The sequence below is a fragment of the Phacochoerus africanus genome, chromosome 2 (genome assembly GCF_016906955.1).
Source record: "Phacochoerus africanus isolate WHEZ1 chromosome 2, ROS_Pafr_v1, whole genome shotgun sequence".
NCBI lineage: Eukaryota > Metazoa > Chordata > Mammalia > Artiodactyla > Suidae > Phacochoerus > Phacochoerus africanus.
In genome coordinates, this window is record NC_062545.1 from 235,129,021 (window position 1) to 235,153,747 (window position 24,727).

Genomic DNA, 24,727 nt, shown 5'->3' on the forward strand with positions numbered 1-24,727 from the left:
CACTATAGCCATAGCAACATGTGATCTCAGTTGCATTTGTGACGTAAACCATAGCTCATGGCAACGCTGGATCCTCGACCCACTGAGCAAGGTCAGGGATTGAACCCACACCCTCATGAATACTAGTTGGATTCATTTCTGCTGTGCCACAACAGGAACTCCATTTTTTTCAGCTTTGAAGGTCTTTTTTTTTTCTTTTTTTTTTAGAAAAAGGCAAGAAGTATGAATTTCTAAAATTAAAACTTATCCCTGGTTATATTTCCGGGCATGGAAGAGAGAAGGTATGGAACTATTAGAAGCAAACTGGATTTCAACCTTGCTTCTGGGAGGCAGTTCTGACTACAAAGGGCAAGAGATTCTCTGAAGCCAGGGAGCAGGAGTTTTGATCCTCTGGAACTGGAAAAACAACTTAGAGTAAATGAATCAGGCGGCAGGGTGCCTGGAGGAGTCTGGCAGCCTCTCTGTGATGGTGTTCTTTGTTTTTACAGGGCTAATCTCATAAATATTGCACTAGGCTCAGTGCTGTGCATTTTTAGGCTGAGTTATCATATTTTTCCATATGTGTACATCATAAAAGCAAGCACTTTTATGCTCCCTTTAAAATGAGAATCTCCTATTTGAATTGCCTGGTGAAGGCACTATTATTTAAGGGCTTCATTAAGCATAAATATATACATTTATCTCCACCCATTATCTAGGTATCTGTATATGTATCTCTCAATCATCATCATCTTCCCACTTACCTATCTGTATTAGTCCGCTTAAGCGGCTGTAACAAAATATCAGACCAGGTGGCTTAAACAGCAGACATTTCACACAGTTGTGGAGTCTGGGAAGTTCAATATCAAGGAAGGTTCAGTTTCTGGTGAGAGCCCTTTTTTTTTGGGTTGTAGATGGCCACCTTCTTGCTGTGTCCTCACATGATGGAGAGAGGAAGCTCAGGTATATCTTCCTCTTTTATAACAGAGATTATCTCATCATGACAGCTATACCCTCATGACCTGTCCTAAACTTAATTACCTCCTTAAACCCCCCACCCCTCCAAATATCATCATACTTTGGGAGATAAGGTTTCAACATGTGAATATTTTTTGGGGGGGACACACAAATTTAATGTACAACTCACATTATCTATCTTTCTGTCATCTACCTGTCTATCCATCCATCCTTATGCATAGAACAATAATAATGGCTTATAAGTCACTTCTCTACATTATTTTATCCTTCCAAAAATCTTATGAGGTAAATAGGCCATAGAAAATGCACTGAAAGTTGAATCATTCTTTTGGTGATGACACAACCAATTAATGATGATGCAGGAAATTCATCACACATCTTCTGTGTTCTCCTTTTCCTCCTTCCCTCCCACTTGCTGACCTTATTCCAGCCATGTCAGTTACTGACTATTCCTTGAGGACACTGGCCTTCTTCCTCTGGGACTTGTAGGTCATTCCCATCATCTGCAGTGCTTTTGACTCAGGTATCTGACTCATTTGCCTCCATCTAGACTGTTCAAATCCCACTTTCCCAGGGAGGCTTATCCTGTCTGTTCTTTAACTTGAAAGTCTTGCTTCTCTCTGACCACAATCTCAACTCACCATATATTAGGTAATTTCCATAGCATGCATTACTGGCTAATGTACCATATAATTTATATAGGTTCCTGTTTTCCCCTCCAGCTAGAAGACAGGCTGTACAGATTTAATAATTTGCCTTTATTAAGCCTAGAGGAGGCTCAGCAGAACTCTAGGGTCAACCAGAACTGGGTGCGATTACAACTCTTGTGATTGGATATTTTAGCAGGTTAGCTCAGAGCCAAGCTGGTTATTAAAGAGGATCTTTTCTGATATTTTAAAAAGGATGATAAATTCAAAGTAAACTTAGATTTTCAGTAATTACCGAGCAGGCATTAACTATCTCTTCCTTTGTTTCTCCAAACACATGAGCCTGGATGCCAAACCATCCTCTCTGGATGAAGTGGGATTGTGTGAGAATAATTAGCCTGAGTCTAAATTGAATAAGAAGGTGCGCAGACAGGATATGTAAAATTTTTTAAAAAAAGAAAATCAAAGTGTAGTTCTTTATCACACATGTAGCTTCCAGTGTTGTCAGAGTAGCGTGGGAAGAGAGACAGACATACTGAGAGGCAAGGGTGAGTAACCACATCTCTCCCTCCTCTGGACCTCATTTCCTTCTGCATTGTCATTCCTTATACCCAAGACACAGATTTTAGAATTCAGTGAATTTAATCTGAATGTGTGGCTAATTCCACATCCCAGTCACTGGGACACAGAAAATTTTGCAGAGTTAAATCTGGCTCAACACATCACCATTTACATGTGTCAGTTCTTCCTTTATAGTTGAGTCAGTGAGTAAAGACATATAAGCACAAGATGATTAATAAGAACAAGGTTTTATTTACATATATATGTACACACATACACATATGTACATACAGCTGGGAAAGGGCCCAGTGAGGCAAATCGGTGGGAGAGAGGAAACAACTAAAAGCAGCAGTGGGCATACTGCCAGTTCCAAGACTAGGGAGAAATGGCTGAGGACTTGGGATGACCAAGTTAACAGTTAAGCTAGCGATGGCGAGGTGGATGATAGGTACAGCTCTTTTCCATTCTCTGAACTGGAACCACTCAAGTCCATTGGAGAAAGGTCCATTCACGATTATATACAGTTTTCAGTATAAGATCTGCTCCTTATTTGTTGAGTTTCATCACAGATGGAATTAGTTGATGGCTCCTGTGAAGCCCTGGAAGGTGATGAAGGTACCGTACGCAGAGCACAGACACAGTTGCTTTGACCTCTGTGCCTCCAAACACAATGCTGGCTCCTCCAGAGTCAGAAGGGTGCCCTGACTTGGTGGGCCCAGGTGTTCTGAGAGCAGAGGTTCCTCTATAAATTTAATGTCTGTGCTATCCGCCATCACACTACCTGGGTTTTGGCCAGGGGTGCCCCAGGTGCTTTGTAAGTATGGGCACCATAATTGTATCCAGTCACAGCAAGTGTGGTGCTGTCCCCCATTGCACCCCCTGTGTGCTGCACAGATGGGTTCCAAGTATGATGGCAAGTATGGATCCTGGGGCCTCCCATCACAGGTGAGATGTTCTCTCCATCTGCACTAGCTATGTATTGGTCAGGTAGGCCCCAGTTGTACTGATGAGAGGCAAGAATACCAGGTCCTCCAATCATGGGAATATTGTTGTTCCTTTCTATACTACCACCATCTGGATTCTGGACAGGTGGGCCCCTTGTGTTTGGAAAGAATGTAGAACTAGAAGTGTGTCTGAACCCAGGGGTGGTGCCTTCACTTAAAACTCCAGTGGATGTGTTGTGGCTCTGATGGAAGGTGGAAATTGCCATGTCCCTTGCCACACATTTCTCCATGCTGATGGATCATTTAAGTGAACGTTTTCTACGTCCAGATAGGCCACTAGGGTGTCCAATTTTGGGAATGGTTTTGTCCCTTGCTATCATGGCATTACCTGAGGTGCCAGTGTTTGAATCTAAGGTGGAACCAGATATGTGCCCAAATGCCGGAATGGTGTTTGCCCCTCCTACTGCAGCAGCCATGCTGCAGCCAGATGGGTCCCAGGTTATTGGGCCCAAAGAAGGTAAAGAAATGGTGCTGGTCGCCCCACTTAGTCCTGCATTAAAGTTGAATGGTATGGATGCCTCTGAATGAGTAAGGCCTATGGTGGGCACACTGACCGCATCATCCACTGGGGCTACAGGTCCCCTAAACACAAGCGGACCAGGTGTGGTATGGGCAAACAATGAGCTACTGTCCCTAGTGCTGGGCATGCTGGTGGCAAGTCCAAAACCAGTAGCGGTGGATACATCCCTGGGGAAAATACCTGGATTATTACCAAAGGCTGACTGTGTGTTGACAGTGGTGGTGAATGGCGGACCTGGCCAACCTGATTGCATTATGCTGCCATTGGGTGGTTGTACTGCAGGAAAGGTCAGGCTTTTATCTTGTGCTGGGGCTACCAGGTTTCCCAGCAGAAGAGAGTTGTTGAGCTTCTGCCCATCATTGGCCCCAAATGCATTCTGAGAGGTGATTACTGGGTCCAAGAGTAACTTGGAAGTGTTGATCCGTCTTTTGGCTGACTTTGCAGGCAAACGAGCTGAGGCATGGGCCAAAGCATTGCTGCCACTGGGTGGTGTGTTCTCAGAACTGGGAACAGCCATGAAAAATGGGTAGTGGTTTTCCGTGGAGACAGGGGCAGACTGCAAAATGACAGCCTCGGAAGGAGGTGTGGTATCCATAGCATCTGTGTCAAAGGTCAGCATGTTTACAGAGGTGCTGCCTACTGGAGCACAGGTGACTCCCGAAGCCATAAATGGGGGTTTGGTGAAGGAAGAAGCTGGAGCCATGAATGGAGTGTTGGTTGAAACAGGAGCTGAAGCCTTGAATGAGGGTTTGGTGAAGACTGGAGCCGGCGGCACGACTGAGGCTTGGGTGAAGACTGGAGCCGGCGGCACGACTGAGGCTTGGGTGAAGACTGGAGCCGGCGGCACGACTGAGCCTTGGGTGAAGACTGGAGCCGGCGGCACGACTGAGCCTTGGGTGAAGACTGGAGCCGGCGGCACGACTGAGCCTTGGGTGAAGACTGGAGCCGGCGGCACGACTGAGCCTTGGGTGAAGACTGGAGCCGGCGGCACGACTGAGCCTTGGGTGAAGACTGGAGCCGGCGGCACGACTGAGCCTTGGGTGAAGACTGGAGCCGGCGGCACGACTGAGCCTTGGGTGAAGACTGGAGCCGGCGGCACGACTGAGCCTTGGGTGAAGACTGGAGCCGGCGGCACGACTGAGGGTTGGGTGAAGACAGGAGCCGGAGGCACAAATGAGGGTTGGGTGAAGACAGGAGCTGGAGCCATGAATGGGGGGTTGGTGAAAATGGAAGCAAGGGGAAGTGAGGCTCTCTGCTGCTCATCCGCAGTCCCAAATGTGGGCTGAAGGTTGATTTGGGGGCTAAAGGGATTGTTAAAAACGGGAGTAGGGCAGGGGACCATCATAACAGATGGGCCGATGGAGACTGGTACCTCTGCAGGGTGCCTTTGCTCCACCCAGGAACCTGGGGGAGAATTAAAAATGACAGCTTTGGAAGGAGGAGTAGTGTCCATATCAGTGACACCAGGATCTGGGGGAGAATTAAAAATGACAGCTTTGGAAGAAGGAGTAGTGTCCATATCAGTGACACCAGGATCTGGGGGAGAATTAAAAATGACAGCTTTGGAAGGAGGAGTAGTGTCCATATCAGTGACACCAGGATCTGGGGGAGAATTAAAAATGACAGCTTTGGAAGGAGGAGTAGTGTCCATATCAGTGACACCAGGATCTAAAGTAGGCTGCCAGGTTAAACCTGCAGATTCCATGACCTCGCTGGTGGAAGGGATTGCCATAGGAGTGATGGGCTGCTCAGGTAAAATAGGAGGATTGATGGGAGGGACTGGAAAAGGGGTAGGTAAGTAAAAAGGAGGGGGAGGATCCACACACATGGGTGTTGGGGATTCATTTTGGCAGGATGGTGGCTGGAAGGGTAAGGCTGGGATGCTAGGTGGTGTGAGGTGGTCAGAAATAAGAGATGTTGTAGCTATGACTGAATGAGAAGGGCCTCCATTCTGCCTAAGGGGAATTCCCAAAATGGGTTTGGAAGTTGAGAAAGGAAAAGAATCAGCAGGGATAGCAAGAGGAGGGGATTTAGGGGTTGTGTTTCTTGTTTCCTCATTAGCATTAGATGTTGAGGGAGGTGGAGGGACAGACAGGATGGGGGTGCTGGGAGATAGGTGGGCTAAATCTGTGGTAGTAGCCGGGGCCTGCAATGTGTGAGTGGCAGGAGGTAGGGAGTCTGTAGTCTCCAAGGCAGGTGGGGAGAAAGAAGGCTCAGGCTGAGGGCTACTGCAGTCTTCTGTGACCTTCCTTATCTTGTTCCACTGACCCTCTGTTTTCTTCTCCAGGGTGTCCAGGTTTTTGGCAAGAGCTAGGCAAGGAAGTTTTGGAGGAGGGGGCAGTTCACCTCTATCCCATGGTAGCTGCAGTGGAGGTGGCAGCAGCAGTGGCAGGGGTAGGCAACTAGGCAGGGGGATTTTCCTCTTGCAAGGCCTATTTTTGGCACATACCAGTGAAGAAGAGCTTCTTGATGGGAAGTCTGAAGGCTTTTCACACTGTATCTCCTTCCCACACACCAGCAAGCCTGGCAAGCTTGGATGGTGGTCTTTATCCAGCACTTCTTCCTTCAGTCTCTCAGGCGGCAATAGGGACCTGCACAGTATTGGGGGGGAGAACATCCCCGCATGGGGATCAGGGTTCCAAGTAGGCAGCACATCTATGGCAGGGATTTGTGAGCCGGTGACATGGCTTTCTGAAATGGAGATCATTGAAGACATCTGAGCTTTTTTACTCAAGCTGCCTTCTGGCTGCGTGGGAAGGACGTCCAGAGGCTCAGGACTGTGCTTAAAGGAGGTGAGGTCTTGGTTGGTCCCCAGGGGTCCAGCTATCGAGGGTGTTTCCCCGTTGCTATAGGGGCCTCTGTTCTGATTCGCCAGTCCTTCGATATCTATGGGATCCTCCTCTTCCTCTGCCGTACCTTTTCTAGGATCTTTTTGGACCTTCACCTCACTCCCCTTTGGGCAAGGATGTGGGAGGTGACTGGTTGGTACTACTGGCTTCCCACCCTTGACTTCCTGCTCAGGTAGTGAACGCAGGAAACCAAATTTGCTCCCGGGAGGAGGGGTCTTGATGGTTCTCGAGAGTCCGAACATCATGGAATTAAGAGCAGACAGGAAAAGTTTCTTTGGCAAGTCCCTCCAGTTCACCAAGGGAAGGATACCCAGAAGGGAGTACCTGGTTTGACGAATCAGATACTGCCTTTTCGGCGCGATGGAAAAGCTAGCTGGTAAAGGCCCTCGATCACGGTGGAACAGCCTGCGACCCGGGCGAAAGGCAGGTGCTGGAGCAGCGGGGTGGCCCCGGGCAGATGGGTCAGCATTGCAAACCAGTGGGCAACAGCCAACTGGGGGCCCTCGAGGAGTGGAATGAGGTTTAGAAAACAAATTGCCCATGTATAACCACAAGTGCGCCAAACCATCCCGAGAATAGAGTTCAAAACTGGGAGAGCTTCTCCCTAGCGTCTGACTCCTCTCGAGGTCTAACACGCACTGGCACTGGACCTTTCAGTCTGTTGCTTGTGACGTGTCCATGGTATGCACGTCACAGAGAAACTGCACGCGCAAGCCCAGCACATATGGAAACGGGGCCAAAGGGCAAAGGGCGGGGCTCCAGCACGTGACCCCTTCTGGACTTTGTAGCGGCCCGGACTTAACCCTGTGGGTTGCAGGTGTTTGGTGCCAGATTGGCCACCTAGCGGAGTTTGTCAGGGCTATGGAGGCCTTCTTGTCCAGAGCTCAGCCTGCCTGGGCACCAGCCTTTCAGGGCCCTCAGTGCCTGAGTGTGTATCAGCCATCCCTTCCATACTGGAGTCATGGAGGCTGGAGACTGCTCAGAGGTGAGCACAGCAGCCCTGCTAGGGTCCCTCCTCCTGGGACTTCCTCAGTTTCTCTGCAAAGCCTGGACCCAGCAGTACCTTCTCCATGGCTCCTCAGCTTCTAGCATCACCGCCAGCCAGCCAGGCAGCAAGGATTTCTAAGCAGGCAATGTGGAGCCCTGACCTGACCAGATGCTGTACCCCATGACATCTATTCATGGTAGGTGGGTTCTTTCTTCACTTCATTTTAGATGTTTGGTGAAAACAGGATTTAAATGTTAGGCTGTTCTTCAGCTCATGCAGATGATAGTGACTAAACCAGGATTCAAACCTAGTCCATGTGATTCTAGAGTTCTGGCTCTGGAATGTGGTGCCTCCTTATCACATTTGCTTCATGTCTTACTATATTCTCATTTGTTTGTTTGTTTGTAGATCTTACGGTACTTAGGCCTAACTGCTATATTTATAATGAGGAATGCATTGCCCAGTTGGAGGTCTTTTGTTTAACTCATAAAATGATCACCGGCATATTGGGTTCTAGTCTCAGAAGATACAGGTCAGAGACCACCAATTGTCAGCATAGCACCGTCCCACATTTCTAGTTGAGCCTTATAGCCCAGATTTTCCCTTTGGTCTAGTACGAAGGATCCAAATACATAAAGATTATATTCTAGATAAATCATGGGCTGTCCTGAGAGAAATTCACCAGTGGATTATTCCATATGGATTATAAGCTAATTTCTCTGGCCTTCCTGAAATATGTCCAGTAGAGCATCTCATTCATGTTTAGAAACCAAATATCTAATTTATTGCAACTTAATAGTGGAGCAACATTTTGAGTTAAAGTGCAGTCAACACAGTTTTGTCATTGCTAGCATTCCAGCTGCATCCACTCTTCACTGTGCGTACAGAACTAGATAATTCTCATGCCCAAGAGAGGAAATATACTCTTGGGTGTATAGGAAGGGAAATATGTATTATTGTCGAGGAGTGGGAAGCTTTAGCATGATGAGAAAGAATTGAAAATTCATGATCTACACATGCTTTTATTTGGTTTGAATCTTGTTTCTTTGGCATACTTTGTTGGAGTATTTTCCGTTTCCTGAGCTAATGTTGTATGTTGTATAACAGGCATAATGACATGTAGAAGTTTGAGAACTCAGAATTATAGATCAGTAAAAAATATATATATTTAAAAAATCTATTTAAAATAACATTGGAAATAATTCATATAGTACAAATTTAGTTTAGCCCTCTGATCAGGAGATTGTTTTTATAGTATGTGAAAGCATGTTTGGACCTTCATCCCCAATACATTTTGAGGTTGGCAGGAATCAAAATGTTTTACTCACACTTCTCTTTGAAAAAAGGAGAAATATTATAAGCCCTTTCTAACCTCTTCAGGAGCAGAAATGATTTACAGTTGTGGCATTTAACCATAATTTCTTGATCTCATTTCAGAAGAGTTAGGTAAGGAATAATCTCTTGATTTTTGTTTGTTTTGAACAAAAATAGCAAGCTGGTACAAATTTGGGGTAAAGAGACCTTACCGGACCTATGAAAAAGATGATCATTTATCAGACTTATTTGTAAACAACAAATTAGTCATATTATTTCCATCTTTTTTTTCCCCAAAGAGAAAAAAATTCGTTAAACATATAATGAGTGTTGGGGCTTCAGGGCAACAAAAAAGGAATATAGATAAAGATATCCCAGAAAAATATGCTTCTTGATTTTTCCTGTCAAATGGGAATAAATGGATAGCTTGTTTTTTTGAAATATGGCATATTCTCTTGCTATCCTTGTAAAATGAAACAGTATTAGATGGCAAGTGGTTATTGTGGGATGATATGGCTTGACAGAAGCAAACATGTTGAGACAATTTGTTAAGGCAAAGTGTTTTAAAAAATAATTTAGTAGTTAATAAAAATATTTAATAACAGCATTTTATAGTTGCCAAGTGAGATTACTTCTACTCTGAAAATTTGTGGGAGCTCTACCTTGGGGTGAGTTAAGGATCTGGCATTGCTGCATCTGTGGCATAGATTGCAGCTGCAGCTCTGATTCGATCTGGGAATTTATGTGTGCCATGGGTATGGCCAAAAAAAAAAAAAAAAAAAGAAAAAAGAAAATTTGTAAATCACCAATCTCTAGTTATATCAAGTGAACCTAGAAGTAGGCAGCAGTGGATGGAATTTGTTGTGGTAAAGTAAACCAAAGCCAACGGCCTATAGTTAAACATTGTAATTCTCTGTTTTCTTGTTTTTCTTGCCAACAATCCATTGTGATTCATGAGTTAACATGGAGGCAGGCCTAATGGCATCTTGAGCTCATTAAATGAACTTTTTCCCCCCAAAATAACTTTTGTCTCCTTGTTTCCAGTCCTTCTTCTTTCCTCTGCACTTGACTATAACCACAGCTCAGCAAAAGCTGATGGGCTTTGTGCAGACCTTTCTTAGGGCAGTCTTTTCTTAATTATTCATCATTCCTCCATTTCATTTTTTTGCCTTCTAGAAATGTGTTGAAATCTATCTGTGGCAAAGGACTTTAACAATCTCTTGGATTTCACTGGTTTATTACTTTTGGTACGTCTATACTTTTATTTAAATATAGTTTTAGGAAGAACAGAAAGTAAATATGTTTCCTTGTCTGCCATCTTGAGCTGAAAATCCCTATTGATTTTAGCATCCAATATTCTTGTAGAAAAAAACCAAGCCTTGACATTAATAGATGTAACACTCAAGATTTCAGCTTTTCTTGAGTAATCACTAAAGATTTAAAGATTTAGAGTTTGGTAATTTCTTTTTTTTTTTCCTCTTTTGCATTTCTACTAGTTTTAAAAAAGTTTTTCTTTTCAAAATTTTATTGGCATGTAGTTGACCTATAAAGTGTTGGTTTCAGGTGTATCATAAATAATAATAACTGTCACGGAGTTGATTTGAAGATTAAGTTAGAAAATGAACATAAAAATGCATTGTAAAATTTAGAAGTCTATTAAAATGTTTTTTTTATACATTTATTTGTTGCTATTTAAACTTTACCTTACAGTTATTTATGACCTTGCTTATGTGAAAAAAAAAATGCCTCCTGGTTTACTATTTTGAAAACCAGATTATCTTTTTCACCAGCTCAAAGGAAATGGCATCATTTGTGAAAGTTAAGGGTGAAGCCATAAATGTTCTTGCTTGACGCCTATCACTTTATAGTATTTTCACCACCTTATTTACTTACGTATTCTTCCTTTCAATTCTCTTGAGGACCTACTACCAGCCAGATGCTTTTTATCATGTGTTAGAAAACATTGTACAGATTTTAAATATCTTAGCCTTTTTGGACCATGTACAGTTTCTGTAGTTTTTCCTCCTCTTCCTCTTTCTTCTTCAACAACCCCTTTCAAAATGTAATAACCATTTTTAGCTTACAGATCATACAAAACCAGACTGAGAGCCTACTTTAATTTGTGGGCCATTGCCTGCCAATCCCTGTTGTACATTTCCACTGAGTAGGAGGCATATCTTTGAGCGAATCACTTCTTTAAATCAACTCTTGGTCTTCCAGAGCTTGTCCTTACTCTTCTACAGTCTCTAATCAACCTGGCATTCAGAGAGATCCTGTTAAAATATAAATCAGGGAATAGCACTCATATCTCTTCAATGGCTTACTGAAAGCAAAGTCAAAATCCTCAAAGTGCTGCTACAGACCTAGAAATCTGGGCCTTTGTTTCCTTTCTGACTTTCTTTCTCTTCTCCACTTTGCTCACTTTGTTTTCCACCTGCTGATATCCTTCCTGTTCCTTAAATACTCCAGATGTACTCTTGCCTCATTGCCTTTCCATCTGACTATTCCCTCTGCTTGTCCCATTCAATCCCCAAATAATGAACCTTGCTCCCTCCCATAACCATCTTAATTTCCTTCTTAAATTGTATCTTCCCCTTAAACCCTTCACTGATCACTTAGTTTCAAATCACAGTCTCTTCCTACCAACTAACAATCTCTACCTGTCTTTCTTGTTTCTCTTTCTCTCTAGCACTTACCTAATATACTAGTTATCTTATCCATTTATTTAATTTTTAGTTACATATTTATGCTTATGTGTGTTTTTTTTATATTTGTTTACTTTTGCTCCCCCCCTTAACTAGAGAGAGGGTATATTCATTTGTGTTGATCACCACTGTTTCCTGAACTACCTGTAAAACATACTGAGGAGGAGTGCCTGAAATTTGGTAAGAGATTAGTAAATTTTCTTGGATAAATGAATACATATGTGCAGAAGTGAATGAACAAATCTCCAGGGTTTCTGAAATGAGGGATGATGAGAACGGGAAAGCAGCTGATTGGGATAGGGCACTACAAGAAATAGTATTTGGAGTACTCTAATAGCTATCCTAATAGATAAGATTTTGTTAATTTAAGTAGTTTTGATGAGAGGGCTGGAAACTAGGGGCACACAGCATCAATATTTTTATAGTGCATTCTGGAAGGCAGCTATGCTCACCACCCTACCACCAATGCTATTTATACTGTGTTCTGTAGAGTTCTTTTTAGGTGTACAAACATCACTGAAAATATGTGCATACATATGCACATCTATTACTTTATTTAAAGCTTTACAAGAGCCCTTCAAGGAGGGGATAGCAAATATCAGTATCCTTCCTTTGTGATGAGCTTCATTTGTTCAAGGTTACATCATTATGTGTAACTGGGAAACTTGACTCAGTTTTTGAGTATATCCTCCCTAGAAACCTATGGCATTAAGAGACCAACAAAAATTTGTTCAGCTTCCAGTGATACACACTACAGACCTGATTATGGGCCATTCATTTTAATGAAGGGAAGAAGGGACTTAACAGATATGAAGCAAATAGAATGTTAAGTTTTGTCCTCCTTCAATGTTAGTGATGGAAAAAAGGGGTTCCTTCACCTTCAGGATGGCTTGAGATTATCATATCTGTGTCATAGGCATGGGCATGTTCAGTCAGGATGCTTTTCTCTGTCACTCAGAAAAATTCCTGTAATATATAATGATACTTACTGAAACAGATAAGAGACGTTTGTGTAACTAGGAGTCCTTTGGCATGATTTTTCCAGAAGCCTTGACTACAAAATGCAGATAGTAGGTTTGGACCCTTTCAACTGTGAAGAATTTATTTGGATATTAATTTTCATGCCGAAGTAAATGAGCTTATTTCATATCTGCAACCTCCCATATACAATTTTCCAACTTCCATTTTGTGTTTGCAGAGACTTGTAGAAACTAAAAATCAAGATAAAAACTAAGTGACAACTGAAATGGCACATGAAGTATTTTGCTGACTTAAAAGAGCATGCAGAATTAAATATGACCCAGTTCAAGTGTTAATTTTATTTTAATGTGTATGTTAGGATGGGATCTTCAAGATGCCAGAAAACAAGAACTCACTCATCCTGTTTGGAACTGCAGCATATACATAACTTCAGTTACTACTTCTGCTTACTCTACAGAATCATCTTCAGAAAACATACTGTTTTCTGTGTATGTATCTTACCGGGTTTTATGACTTTCCCAGATATCTCTTAATATTTACTGTTTCAGTTCCAATCTTTCCAAGTCCTGTGTTAGTTATATAGAACATAGAATTTTTATTTCTATTTATTTAGCTGGGTTGTTCAGAACCCAATCAAAGAGCAATGGAGTGGGATCGAAAAGATCAGGGTTCTTATCCCAGATTTGTCTTAAAAATAACTGTGTCCTCTGCGGAATAGTTATTCTAGGCCCCTTTCCTTTATTTTTATAGAGTTGCACTAGATGACCCCAAATAACATTATGTGCTTTTGCAATAATGGTTTAGCTGTTATTGGTATTCTAAAACAAATGAAGACAATGACATAAAAAACTAGGCAACATCTCTGTAACTAGGTTTTTAGAGCTACCTCCATTTTACAGATAGTAAGATGACAGAACACAGTAGTAATAGATACTTTGACCATAGGCTCCAAAGTAAATGGAACTAAACCATGTTTCCTTCTTTTCTGAAGCTTATTACTTAGCCAAAATATAGGCTGATGGACATTAAGCTGTAAAGCATATTATCAGCATGCTTTAAAAGAAGCTATTCTTACAGTCTTTCTAATTAATAACAAGAATTTGTGAAATTCTTAAAAGATCATCTAATCTTTTGAGGTTTATAGCTCTATTTTCCTGTCAAGCCAGTTATATTAGTGCCAGATAATCATCTGAACTTCTGGGTCTCCGAACTAAAATTCTGAATCTCTTGAGTTTTTCTTCTTGCTATCTGAAATTCATGCTAGATAATATTTTTTCTAGAGAGTACGTACAGACTTGTATATTTTCATATTAGAAAGCAATGCAGTGAATCAGGATGGGGGTTAAACCCTCATTCTCAGCATAGTATTAAGCTCCTGGTGAAATATAGTCATTATAAGAGAAATTTCCTCAAAATAGAAAAGCTGTTATCTCAAGTTGTAGTACCAAATAATTATTTATATGTTTACCTATAATACATGTATTTGTTGTACCTACTAGGTGTGTTCTTGTTGGGAAATACAAAACTATTTAAATATATAAAATTATTTATTTTTGTTGTTTTCCCACAGACAGTGAAATATAGACCTTCCTGCTCAAAAGGTCACAAACATCTAGAACCAGCAAGCTAACACAGTGTCTAAGATGTAGTCAATAAATATGAAATAGGTAAATGAGCACATTTTTTAAGTGAGGGCCAGGACATGAGCAAATAGAAAGTGATCCATTTTCAGTGACAAAGTGACAACAGATATCTAAATGATACAGACAACAAGTGCCACAGCAGTTCAAAGAAGGCATAGAAGTTCTTACAGGATTTCTGTACGAGAAGGCAAATGAAGAAGGGAGAGCCGTTTTTAGAATTAATAGGAGAGGAGTCGCAGAGAAAGTACTCTTTGTCCTAAGCTTGAGTTTACATCAGTATTCCAATGCAGTGATATTACAGATGAAGATAATAACATAAACTCACTATGCTGAAACTTGCGGAAGTTATAGGTGTTGTCCAAGGTCCAAAAGCAAGTACATTGTGGAATTAGAATTTTAAGTGAGACTTAATGAACTAAGAAAAAACTTCTATGACACTGTGTTGCCTTTGGAGTAATTTTTTGGTGAATCAGCAGAAACTGGTTCTAAAGTTTCTTGCAGGAATTACTAGTTCATTTTTCCTCCCCCTTGAGTCGATCTTCAAAGTTTCCATTAGTATAGTGTTGGTAAAATGCAAACATGAGCATATCAAGGATTTATGTTAAAGAATATCATGATGCCTGCATCCAGTTATTTCTCCTGTTTTCCCTACTTCACTTCCAGGATGATATGAACAGTTCATTATCTTGAATTATGCTTTTCCCTCTCCAGAATTTTCCTTCTCCCTGTTAGGCACCTGAAAAACCCATTTCACTTTTCAAAGCTCAATTCACATGTTATCTCTTTTGTGCAGTCTTCTTTTTAGTATTGTGGTCATACTGTCCTTTTTTACTACCATTGCACTTTTTCATGCCTTTTATTGCACTTCCTGCACAGTATTGTAATTGCATTTTTTACATATCTCTATCTTCTCCTGGGCAACATTCCTTGGGGCCAGGGACTAGCTTTTTTCATCCATTGATGTTGCCTTAGCATATTACTTGTGTGTAGTAATTAGCTAATAAAAATTAGATTTAAATAAATTAATAATCATTATATACATTTTTTATTATCACTTTACACCTATAAGAGGAAAAAAACATTATTATTGGTGCTGAAAGTTCACTTCTAGTAAGTGCTGTTGGTACTTGACTCCACTTACAGTGTTTTTTCCACTATTATATGTATTTCAACCTGATATCTCATCTTTATTTCCATCTATGTATTTATGAATAATCCAAGAAAAGCAGGTATGAAGGTAGGGCTGGGCCAGATATGGCTGGAATAGTAAATAAATGTAGTGGATTTTAGTTAAGAAAATCCTATAGCATACAGGTCTTCAGCTTCTCTTGGAGGCATGTGGAGGGGTCTGCCTCTAAAGAGTTTTATTAGCAACTAATCAAGATGTTTCTGCACAAGACTCCTGATTAGCTATTAGTGTACTAAGAGTAAATTGGAGTTAAAGTAGTTTCTGATGTATTTTACATTGTAAATGTGGACTTTTTTTTTTTTAATACTGAGGGTAGTAGTGATGGAGAATGTGGAAAATGTTTCTTTCCCACTCTTAATGTTTCAGTCCTATCAAGAGAGCTCCTTAGAGTAATTTTATCCCTTCATCTTTTTTTTGATTTTTTAAAAAATTATTGAAATATAGTTGATTTACAATATTGTGTTAACTTCTGCTATACAGCAGAGTGATTCAGATATGTGTGTGTATATAGTATATACATATACAATATATACACACATTCTTTTTCATATTCTTTTCCATTATGGCTTACCATAGGATATTGAATGTAGTTACCTGTGTTCTATAGTGGGACCTAGTTGTTTATCCATCCTATATGTAATAGTTTGCATCTGCTAATCCCAAACTCCAATCTGTCTATCCCCCATTCCCCCTTCCCCTTGGCAGCTACAAATCTGATCTATGTCTGCGAGTCTGTTTGTCTCATAGATATGTTCATCCATGTCATATTTTAGATTCCATGATATCATAGGATATTTATCATTCTTTATGAGTTACTTTACTTAGTATCATAATCTCTAGGTCCATCCATATTTCTGCAGATGTAAGCCCTACTCCGTTACTTACTCGGCCCCAGGGTAGTCAGATGCCTTGCATAGGAATTTGGGAAAGAATTAAGTGGGCATGCTTGCCTCGACTATTTCTGTTCTTTCATTTGAAAGTGTGAGTGGTGTCTTCTGTTTATCCCATCCTATGTATTACTAGTTAGTAAATCTGCCCAATTCTGAAGTTCAGTTGTGGGATCATTTCATTCAAACTGGATTATCAAGCCAAGATTATCAACAGTAACAGGACTATTTTTGACCTCTATCTTTGCTCTTTTATTTCCTAATTTACTGCATACTTAGATGGAATAGAGGTATTATACTTGCTAGAAGGTCTTTAAAAGACCCTAACATTTGGTGCATTACTTAGGGACATTGAGAAATAAAGGAACGGAAATTTTGGAAAGTAATGTGTGTGTGTAAAATGTTTTAGTACTGCCAAGAAAGGTAGTTTTTTTTTTCTTTTTGCCTTTTCTAGGGCTGCTCCCATGGCATATGGAGGTTCCCAGGCTAGGGGTCTAATTGGAACTATAGGTACCGGCCTGCACCAGAGCCACAGCAACGCAGGATCTGAGCTATGTCTGTGACCTACACCACAGCTCATGGCAATGCCAGATCCTTAACTCACTGAGTGAGGCCAAAGATAGAACCCACAACCTCATGGTTACTAGTCAGACTCATTTCTGCTGCACCACAATGGGAACTCCTGAAGCCTAGAAAATGTTTAATGCATGCTGTATCAGTCTCCTGTGCCTGCTGTAACAAATTACCAAAAACTCAGAAGCTTAACACAATGGAAATTTTCTGTCTCACAGTTTAGAGTCTAGAAGTCTGATAGTAAGGTGTCAGCAGGTCTGTGTTCCCTATACATGCTTTAGGGGAGAATCCATTCCTTGCCCCTTTTAGCTTCTGATGATTGCCAGCTTCATTGACTTCATTGCCACATGACTCAATCTCTGTCTTTGACTTTGCATCACCCCTTAGTGTGTCTATATCTTTTCTTTTGTCTGTCTCAAATCTTCCTCTGCCCTTCTTGTATAAGGACACTTATTAATGTATTTAGGAACCATCTGGGTAATACAGGATGGAAATCCTATCTCCAAATCCTTAACTTAATGACAAACATAAAGATTGTTACCTTTTTTCTAAATAGGTAACAATCAAAGGTTCCAAGGATTAGGACATGAACATATGCTCTGGGAGGCCTCCATTCAACTCACTACACGAGCCATAAGATATTTTGATTTTGGCTAATGGGTGCAACTTACAGCATGGGAGAGTGGCTATTTCTGTAGAGCCACTATAGCATAAAGAAAAGTGGCCTTGGGAAATTGCAGGTGGCTGAGTGAATAACTGGAGCAGAACGAATCTGACACTGAATAGTCTATATAGTGTATGGGTAGCTATACTAGATAGTATACAGAGACTTTTACCTGGCCCTTGACTTTAGAGTGTGCAGGAGTTTATAGGGTGGGAATGTCTCAGGCAGCTGTCCCCCTTGTCTACTATTCAGGTACAGTTTTTCCCAAGTGGTCTCAACTGAGACAAAGACTCATTTGTAAGGAAAACAAGTTTTATAGAACTTGTCAGCATTGACACATTTCGTTTACCATAGGCTGGAGTGACTGTCTTTACATGCGAACCCAAACTTACACTGGATTTGTCAATTGCATTTGAGGAAGAAGTGTTCTCTAAAGGGCAGCCTTCTTTGGTCTTTGTAGTTCCATAGCAAGAGGCAGTGAAAATGACCATGGTAGCAAAGATTGTCAAATCTACACATCAGAACTGCAGGTATAATGTCATTAGATAGAACCCATAATTAGTTCATTACTGCAGTGTGAGCAATAGGTAGACAAAAAGGAAGGGTAACTCAAGAGTCCATGTGTGATAGATGCACACGGCTGTGCACTGAACATGGCAAATTAGTAGTGACAGATCAACCTCAAGCTAAAAGATTCCTCTTGGTTCTAAGTTCACAGGTCAGAAATTTCAGATAAATGGCATAGACTAATGGATATTGTAGTGAGGCTAAAACCAAAGAGATTTTATCTTTTTATTAAATGTCACTGAGTTTCTGCTATATTCTTTGGTCAAATTCTGTATTCCAGGGGTGGGGAATTGGCTTACTTTTAAGTTTTTTGGGTTTTTTTTTTCTTTGTTTGCTTTAATTGTGGGAATAGTGCTGTAAAATCATATTGTATCTTAGTATCTCTTTAGACTCTTAAAAGGTGTGATTCATAAGAGACTTGATAGACTGAAAAACCAGCCTAGGCACTGCGGAGACCCATACCTGTATCAATTATTGAAGTCCAGGCTGAAAATAATGAAGGATCCCTCAGTCCCAATCAGGCACTGAAAGCCCTGATGCTGAAAATGAACAAAATTTGGAAGGATTAATTATGGACATTTAGGATTTAGCATTTTTGAAACCCACAGTAACAAAGAAACTTGATTTCAAAATAAATTTGTTTTTCCAAATTTGTTTCTTTTTCTTAAGGTTATTTTGGCTATTGAGGGTCTTGTGTGGTTGCATATGAATTTTAGAGTTGTTTCTTCTTTGTCCACAAAAATGTGATTAGGATTTTGATAGGGACTGGATGAAATCTGTAGATAGCTTTGTGTAATATGGACATTTTAACAATGTTAGGTCTTCCAGTTCATGAACAAGGGATATCTTTCCATTTATTTATATCCTTAATTTCTTTCAATAATGTTGTGTAGTTTTCAGTGTACAGGTCTTTCACAACTTTGGTTAAGTATATTCCTAAGTATTTTATTCTTATTGATGATCTTGTAAATGGAATTATTTCCCTAATTTCTTTTCCAGATTGTTTATTGTTAAAGTAGAGAAATGCAAGTGATGTGTGTATATTGATCTAGTATCCTGCAAAACAAATGTTACATTTATTAGTTCTTACAGTTTTGGTTTTTTTTTGTTTTTTTTGGTGTAAGCTTTAGCATTTTCTACATCTTTTTCAGTTAGTTTAATTTTCAGCCTAAGTGTATCCTTAAATCTAGGTGACATTTTGACCTCCATTTTAGGCTTTCATCTTAATTCTCTACTTATTCATAGTCTTAGTTGGGTGGTATTTACCATTTGGGAGAATCTAACAAAATCTTCTACTCAAGCTGATATGAGACCTCTTCTTTTCTTTCCCATCTCTGAAATTGAATATGACTTTTTACCTCCTTCATTTTCTTAGAACTTAGCAATTAGATTTGAATGGTGATCTCTCTTAAAGGGTTAGAATGTTCATCAAATTCAGGTGTGTTGAAACTTTTTGTGTATCAAAGTCAAGTCTATAGGAATCCTATTAGCTTGGCTCTTGGCACTCCTGGAAAAATATCTGATGCAGTGGACTTTGAACTTGATATTCAGGTTTATTAGATACTGCATTAAGGATTTTAATATAACAAGAGTAGAGCAAAGTTTATCAAAGTGTGACCTTCAAGCCACTTGTGTCAGACTCATCTTCACTGAGTCACTGAGTGCCCTTGTACCACCTAAACTGTAAACTTCGTATAGATAAGAATTATGTTTTATAGTTCTTGTTCCCTTTTCCTACACCTAACCACGCCTAGTTGAGAAGGTGCCTCTATGAACATGTGTCAATTTATTTTAAACAACATAAATACACGTATTTTCATTTCTTTCTGAGAAACGAGGGTACATTCCAAAAAAATTCAAACATCACACCTTTAATTTTCTTTGAAACCATAGATGTATAAATAGGTTATAACTATCCTCCTCCTATACCACTCCAAGATGATGATATCAAAGTATGGTCATTAGTTGTTTTCCTTTTTTTCTTTCTATAATCGTACCTGAGACATATGAAAGTTCCCAGGCTAGGGATCAAATCAGAGCGGCAGCTGCAGACCTATGCCACAGGCATGACAATGCTGGATCTTTAACTCACTGAGTAAAACCACCAGAGATCGAACCCATATCCTCATAGGCACTATGTTAGGTTCTTAATTCACTGAACCACAACAAGAACTCCCATTAATTGTTTCTAATTGCAAAGAAATAGTAGGCAAAGAGAAAGAAATGTCTTCTCGCAAGAACTTCTTCCACAAAAGTAAAGACAAAGGTCAAAAAGTCAAATTAATATGGAATTTGTGACTATTCTAAGTGATAAAGAACACTGCCGAGAAATAGCAGTGCTGATTGCTATTATCATCTTTTCACTTTCCATTACAATTGTTTATATTATTTTCATGGGATTTCACCGAAGTTATCAAGGTTTTATAATAGTCAAATTAAAAAAAACAAAATCCCTTGAAATGCCAATACAAAGAAAAATGAGTCAGAACATGAAAAATGTTTTAGACAAGTTGACAACATTTAGTCTTTGCTCAATTCTCTTTTTGAGACAAGTTCCGTCTTATTCACATCCACATGTACTATACACTGAATAAAATATAACAGGTCACCCTGCGATGGTAAAAAAGAAAAGACAAGCTGGTTCCAGAAAATTCTTCAATTTATTCCTAATATCTTGTTGCATCTGGCAAATAAAAGCATTTTAAGAGTTTCCATTGTAGCTCAGTGGGTTAAGAACCCAACATAGTGTCTTTGAGGATGTGGGTTCAATCACTGACCTCAGTGGGTTAGGATCTGGTGTTTCCATAAGCTGCAGTGTAGGTCATAGATGTGGCTCAGATCTGGAGTTGCTGTGGCTGTGGCATAGGCCTCAGTTGCAGCTCTGATTTGACCCCTATCCTGAGAACTTCTATATGCTGCAGGTGCAGCCATAAAAATAAAAATAAAATAAAATAAAATAAACGCATTTTGAAATATTTTCTAAATTTTTATATTTTATAATTGTGTATTCACCTCAATGTAAATTTTAAAAACACATGAAAAATATTTTAACAATTGGCATTTGAGTATACCTATCTATTTTCTCTATTGTATCCTTTGACTCCTATAATGACCTTTTAGGATAGATTGCACATACCACTGACATACTTGCCAGACTCTACAGCCCCATACACATGCAAAATGGCTTGTGGGGACAGATTAACATACATTTGATTGAGTTAGGAAGGCTGTAGATTATATAGGTTTTACGTCTCAACATTTAAAAATATCTTTGGGAAATAACTTTAGTGCAAGTTTCATTGATTTATAAAAGGCATTTCAGATATAGCTAGGTATGTCAAGTAAAAATGATGAGGCTGTATTACTGGGAGACTGTTTATATGAGCAAGTGAAAAGGAATAAGCTAAAGAATGTGGTACCCTGCTTTGCAATATGCACATCAGCCAAATTTGGTAATTAGACAAAGCTGATGGAAACACTTTAATAAACTTTGATAACATTACAAAAAAAAAAAAGAATGTATTAGAAGCAGGAATCAGATTTAATAGGTCAATCAACCAGCATGTAGATCCCAGAAACATACAAGGACAACTGACTTTTAACAGAGGTGCAAAGCCAATTTAGAGAAGAAAGCATAGTCTTGGGCAAATGATGCTAGAAGCATGTAGTATGTGGGTAATATATGTAGATAGTCGTATGCAAAAGTATGAACTTTGATCCCTACCACACACCATATAAAGAAAACTAAAAAGAGATCAAAACCTAAATCTATAAAATTTGTGGCAAAACCTTTGACCTTAGTTTAAGCAAAGATTGCCTAGAGTGATACTGAAAACAAGATCCATAAAAGAATACAAGCAATAAATTGAGTTTCATCTTTAAAAATCATTATTAATAAAAGTAAATCCATAGTTTGGAAGAAAATTTTACAAATTATATATCTGAAAAGACTTATGTATTTAACACATATAGCTCTCTCAAAACTCAGTAATTTAGAAAAATTTTAAAAAATAAATACATAGGCAAAAATATTTAAAAAGAAATCCTGCCAACAAGATGGATGGATGTCACATAAGCACAGGAATCACTTTGCTGTACAGCAGAAATTGGCCCAACATTGTGTCAACTCTAATAAAAAATAAAAAAAATAAGCACCTGAAGTTGCTCAATGTAATCAATGAGCTAAATGAAAATTAAAGCCATAGGAGATACCACTGCACACATTATGAATGGCTAAAATTAGAAAAGTCTTACCACACCAAGAATTGAAAATCTGGAGTTCCTGTTGTGGCTCAGCGGTAGCGAACCTGACTAAGATCCATGAGGATGCGAGTTCAATCCCTGACCCTGTTCAGTGGGTTAAGGATCCAGCATTGCTGTTGAGCTGTGGTGTAGGTCACAGATGTGGCTCAGATCCTGTGTTGCTGTGGGTATAGTGTAGGCCTGAAGCCATAGCTCTGATTCGACCCCTGGCCTGGGAATTTCCATATGCCTAAAAAAGCAAAGAGAAAAAAATCATATACACTGCTAGTGGGAGGGAAAATGGTACAATCACTTTGGAAGACAATTTGGCTGTTTCTTTTAAAGTTAAATATACACCTGTTATAAATAAATACATACATGTTAAATAAATAAATAAATACATATACGTGTTTCAGCCTTTCTACCTCCAGATAGTTATCCAAGAAAAATAAAAGTATATGTTAATACAAAGTCATATACATGGATATTCATAGCATCTTTATTTTTAAGGGAATTATAACAACCCCAAGCATCCATCGATAGGTGAATGAATAATCATGCTGTGGTATACTTGCACAATGAAATACTACTCAGCAAAACAAAGAAATAAACTATTAATGTACACTCTAGAAATACATTGCATGAAAGAAGCCAGCAAAAGAAGTCAGCAGAAGAGTCCACACTATGTTAAATATTTATATAAATTTCTAGAAAGTACAGATCTGTAGGGATAGCAAATCAGTGGTCACCTGGGGATGTGGACGGGAAGAAGGGGTTTTATGAATGAGGCATAAAGAAACTTTTGCAAATGATGGCTGTCTTCCTGACTGTGTTGGCAGTTTTATGGGTATATGCATATTTCAAAACTTAGTGAAATTGCGTACTTTAAGTATGTGCCATTGGAGCATGTGCCTCTGGAGTGATTAAAAATTGTTTACCACTAGCAGAAGGCCATCATGTATATAATACAATCACACATCCTAAGGGAGAGTCTCCTAATTTATTGTGTTTAATTGATATTTCCAGTGATTCTAAAAAGAGAGGTACATAAAAGTGTACTCATTCTCTAATAATTAGGAGATTAGGAAACCATACTGATAATCCTAAACCTCATATTTGAAACACTTCCAGATTTAAGCCTTTTGAAGTGCTGTGTTTTCTCAACTGCTTTTTGAAAAAAAAAATACTATTTAATGTTCTTTGAATCACAACTCTCCTACAGGGGATGAATATGCCAGAACAGATAAGAACATCTATTTTCAAAGGGCTTTCTACTTCAAGTTTAATAGTCTCCCAAAGTTTATATAACGGAGTCCCAAGCTGTTGCAGAGGTTTGACAAGCATGTTTCTCAGCAGTTCTGGGATTTATGTTAGGTAGCTTTTAGTGCAGATAAAGCAAAGAAAATGTACTGAATTCCTGCATAACTAGTGATGCAGGTACTTATTAATTTTCTTAGTGGTGGTAAATACTCTTTCTTGCTGTGCTGCCTTAGGATCCTCCATTTATTTTCTTCTTCAGGGACTCCTTGGCTATTTTAAAGACACATCAGGTTTGTTTTTTTTATATATAATGATTTTTACTCATTAGAATTTGGATTATCACTTTCCCCTTTTATGGGCTCCTCTATACGGTTTGATTCACTTTGGCATATTTAAGTTTTGTTCATTTGGTAACATCAGGCTGCATCTTAAGGAAAGGGTATGAAAGTAAACTAAAGATAATTGTTTTGTGTGGTAAGCTTAGGCTGTTTTCACACTTGCATCTAACCAATTTATGTATTTTTAGTGGTCACTCTTTGAAGATTTGCTAATAACATGGTTGAAATTTTACTCAGTAGGATCTTATGGCTGTCTAAATAATTTACCTGATAATAATGATTCTCAGAGGGAGAGAGAAGGTTCTTATAGGTCCAGCACCAAGGTTACCACCCCCCACTCCTACCCCCAAGGCCTCTGAGCTCTACTACATGAAGTTACTGTTGAGCAGGCACCTAGAAAGTCACATGGACTCCCAGCAAGTGATAGCAGGTGGCAGGGAGAGTTGTGGCTGGAAAGCAGCCCCTTCCTCATGACTGACAGTGATCCTGACACTCCACACTGCATTATTCCTCATTCATGTGCTTACTGTTAAGTGATTTTCCTATGTATGGATCCCAAATCCTCCAGAACTCTGCTTCCATAAAACAGTTGTATATTGCAGTGATCCTATCTCATGGAAAATAATATTGTAGATGGGAACAACCAAGGAAATAGTTCACATAAACTCTGCCGCTAAAGCTATAAAACACAGGTAAGCGGGATACTTGTTTGGGGATTATGTTTTTAAACAGTTTAAAGGCCCATTAGTGCTTACTTTCCCAAATATGAATTATTTTCAGGCAAATATCAAGTATTATGACAACTTAATAGATTCCATTTTATAATTACCTACACTTC

At 39.5% G+C, this 24,727-nt stretch overlaps 1 protein-coding gene across 1 annotated transcript; it reads right to left on the reverse strand.

Moving 5' to 3' along the window:
• Positions 1 to 2,937: 2,937 nt before the first annotated feature.
• On the reverse strand, positions 2,938 to 7,080 carry NPAP1 (nuclear pore associated protein 1). The gene is made up of 2 exons (XM_047769237.1): positions 3,542 to 7,080; positions 2,938 to 3,298 (listed from the first exon to the last, which is right to left on the reverse strand). The coding sequence occupies exons 1-2, from the start codon at positions 7,078 to 7,080 to the stop codon at positions 2,938 to 2,940; spliced, it is 3,900 nt and encodes a 1,299-aa protein (XP_047625193.1).
• Positions 7,081 to 24,727: the final 17,647 nt, after the last annotated feature.

What these genes read in the sequence shown, in the direction of transcription:
- NPAP1 (XM_047769237.1), bottom strand. Translation starts at nt 7,080, where the DNA reads ATGGGCAATTTGTTTTCTAAACCTCATTCCACTCCTCGAGGGCCCCCA. An exon ending in AACACCATTCCGGCATTTGG is followed by an intron (nt 3,299 to 3,541) that starts GCACATATCTGG and finishes CCCTGGGTTCAG; the next exon opens with ACACACTTCTAGTTCTACAT.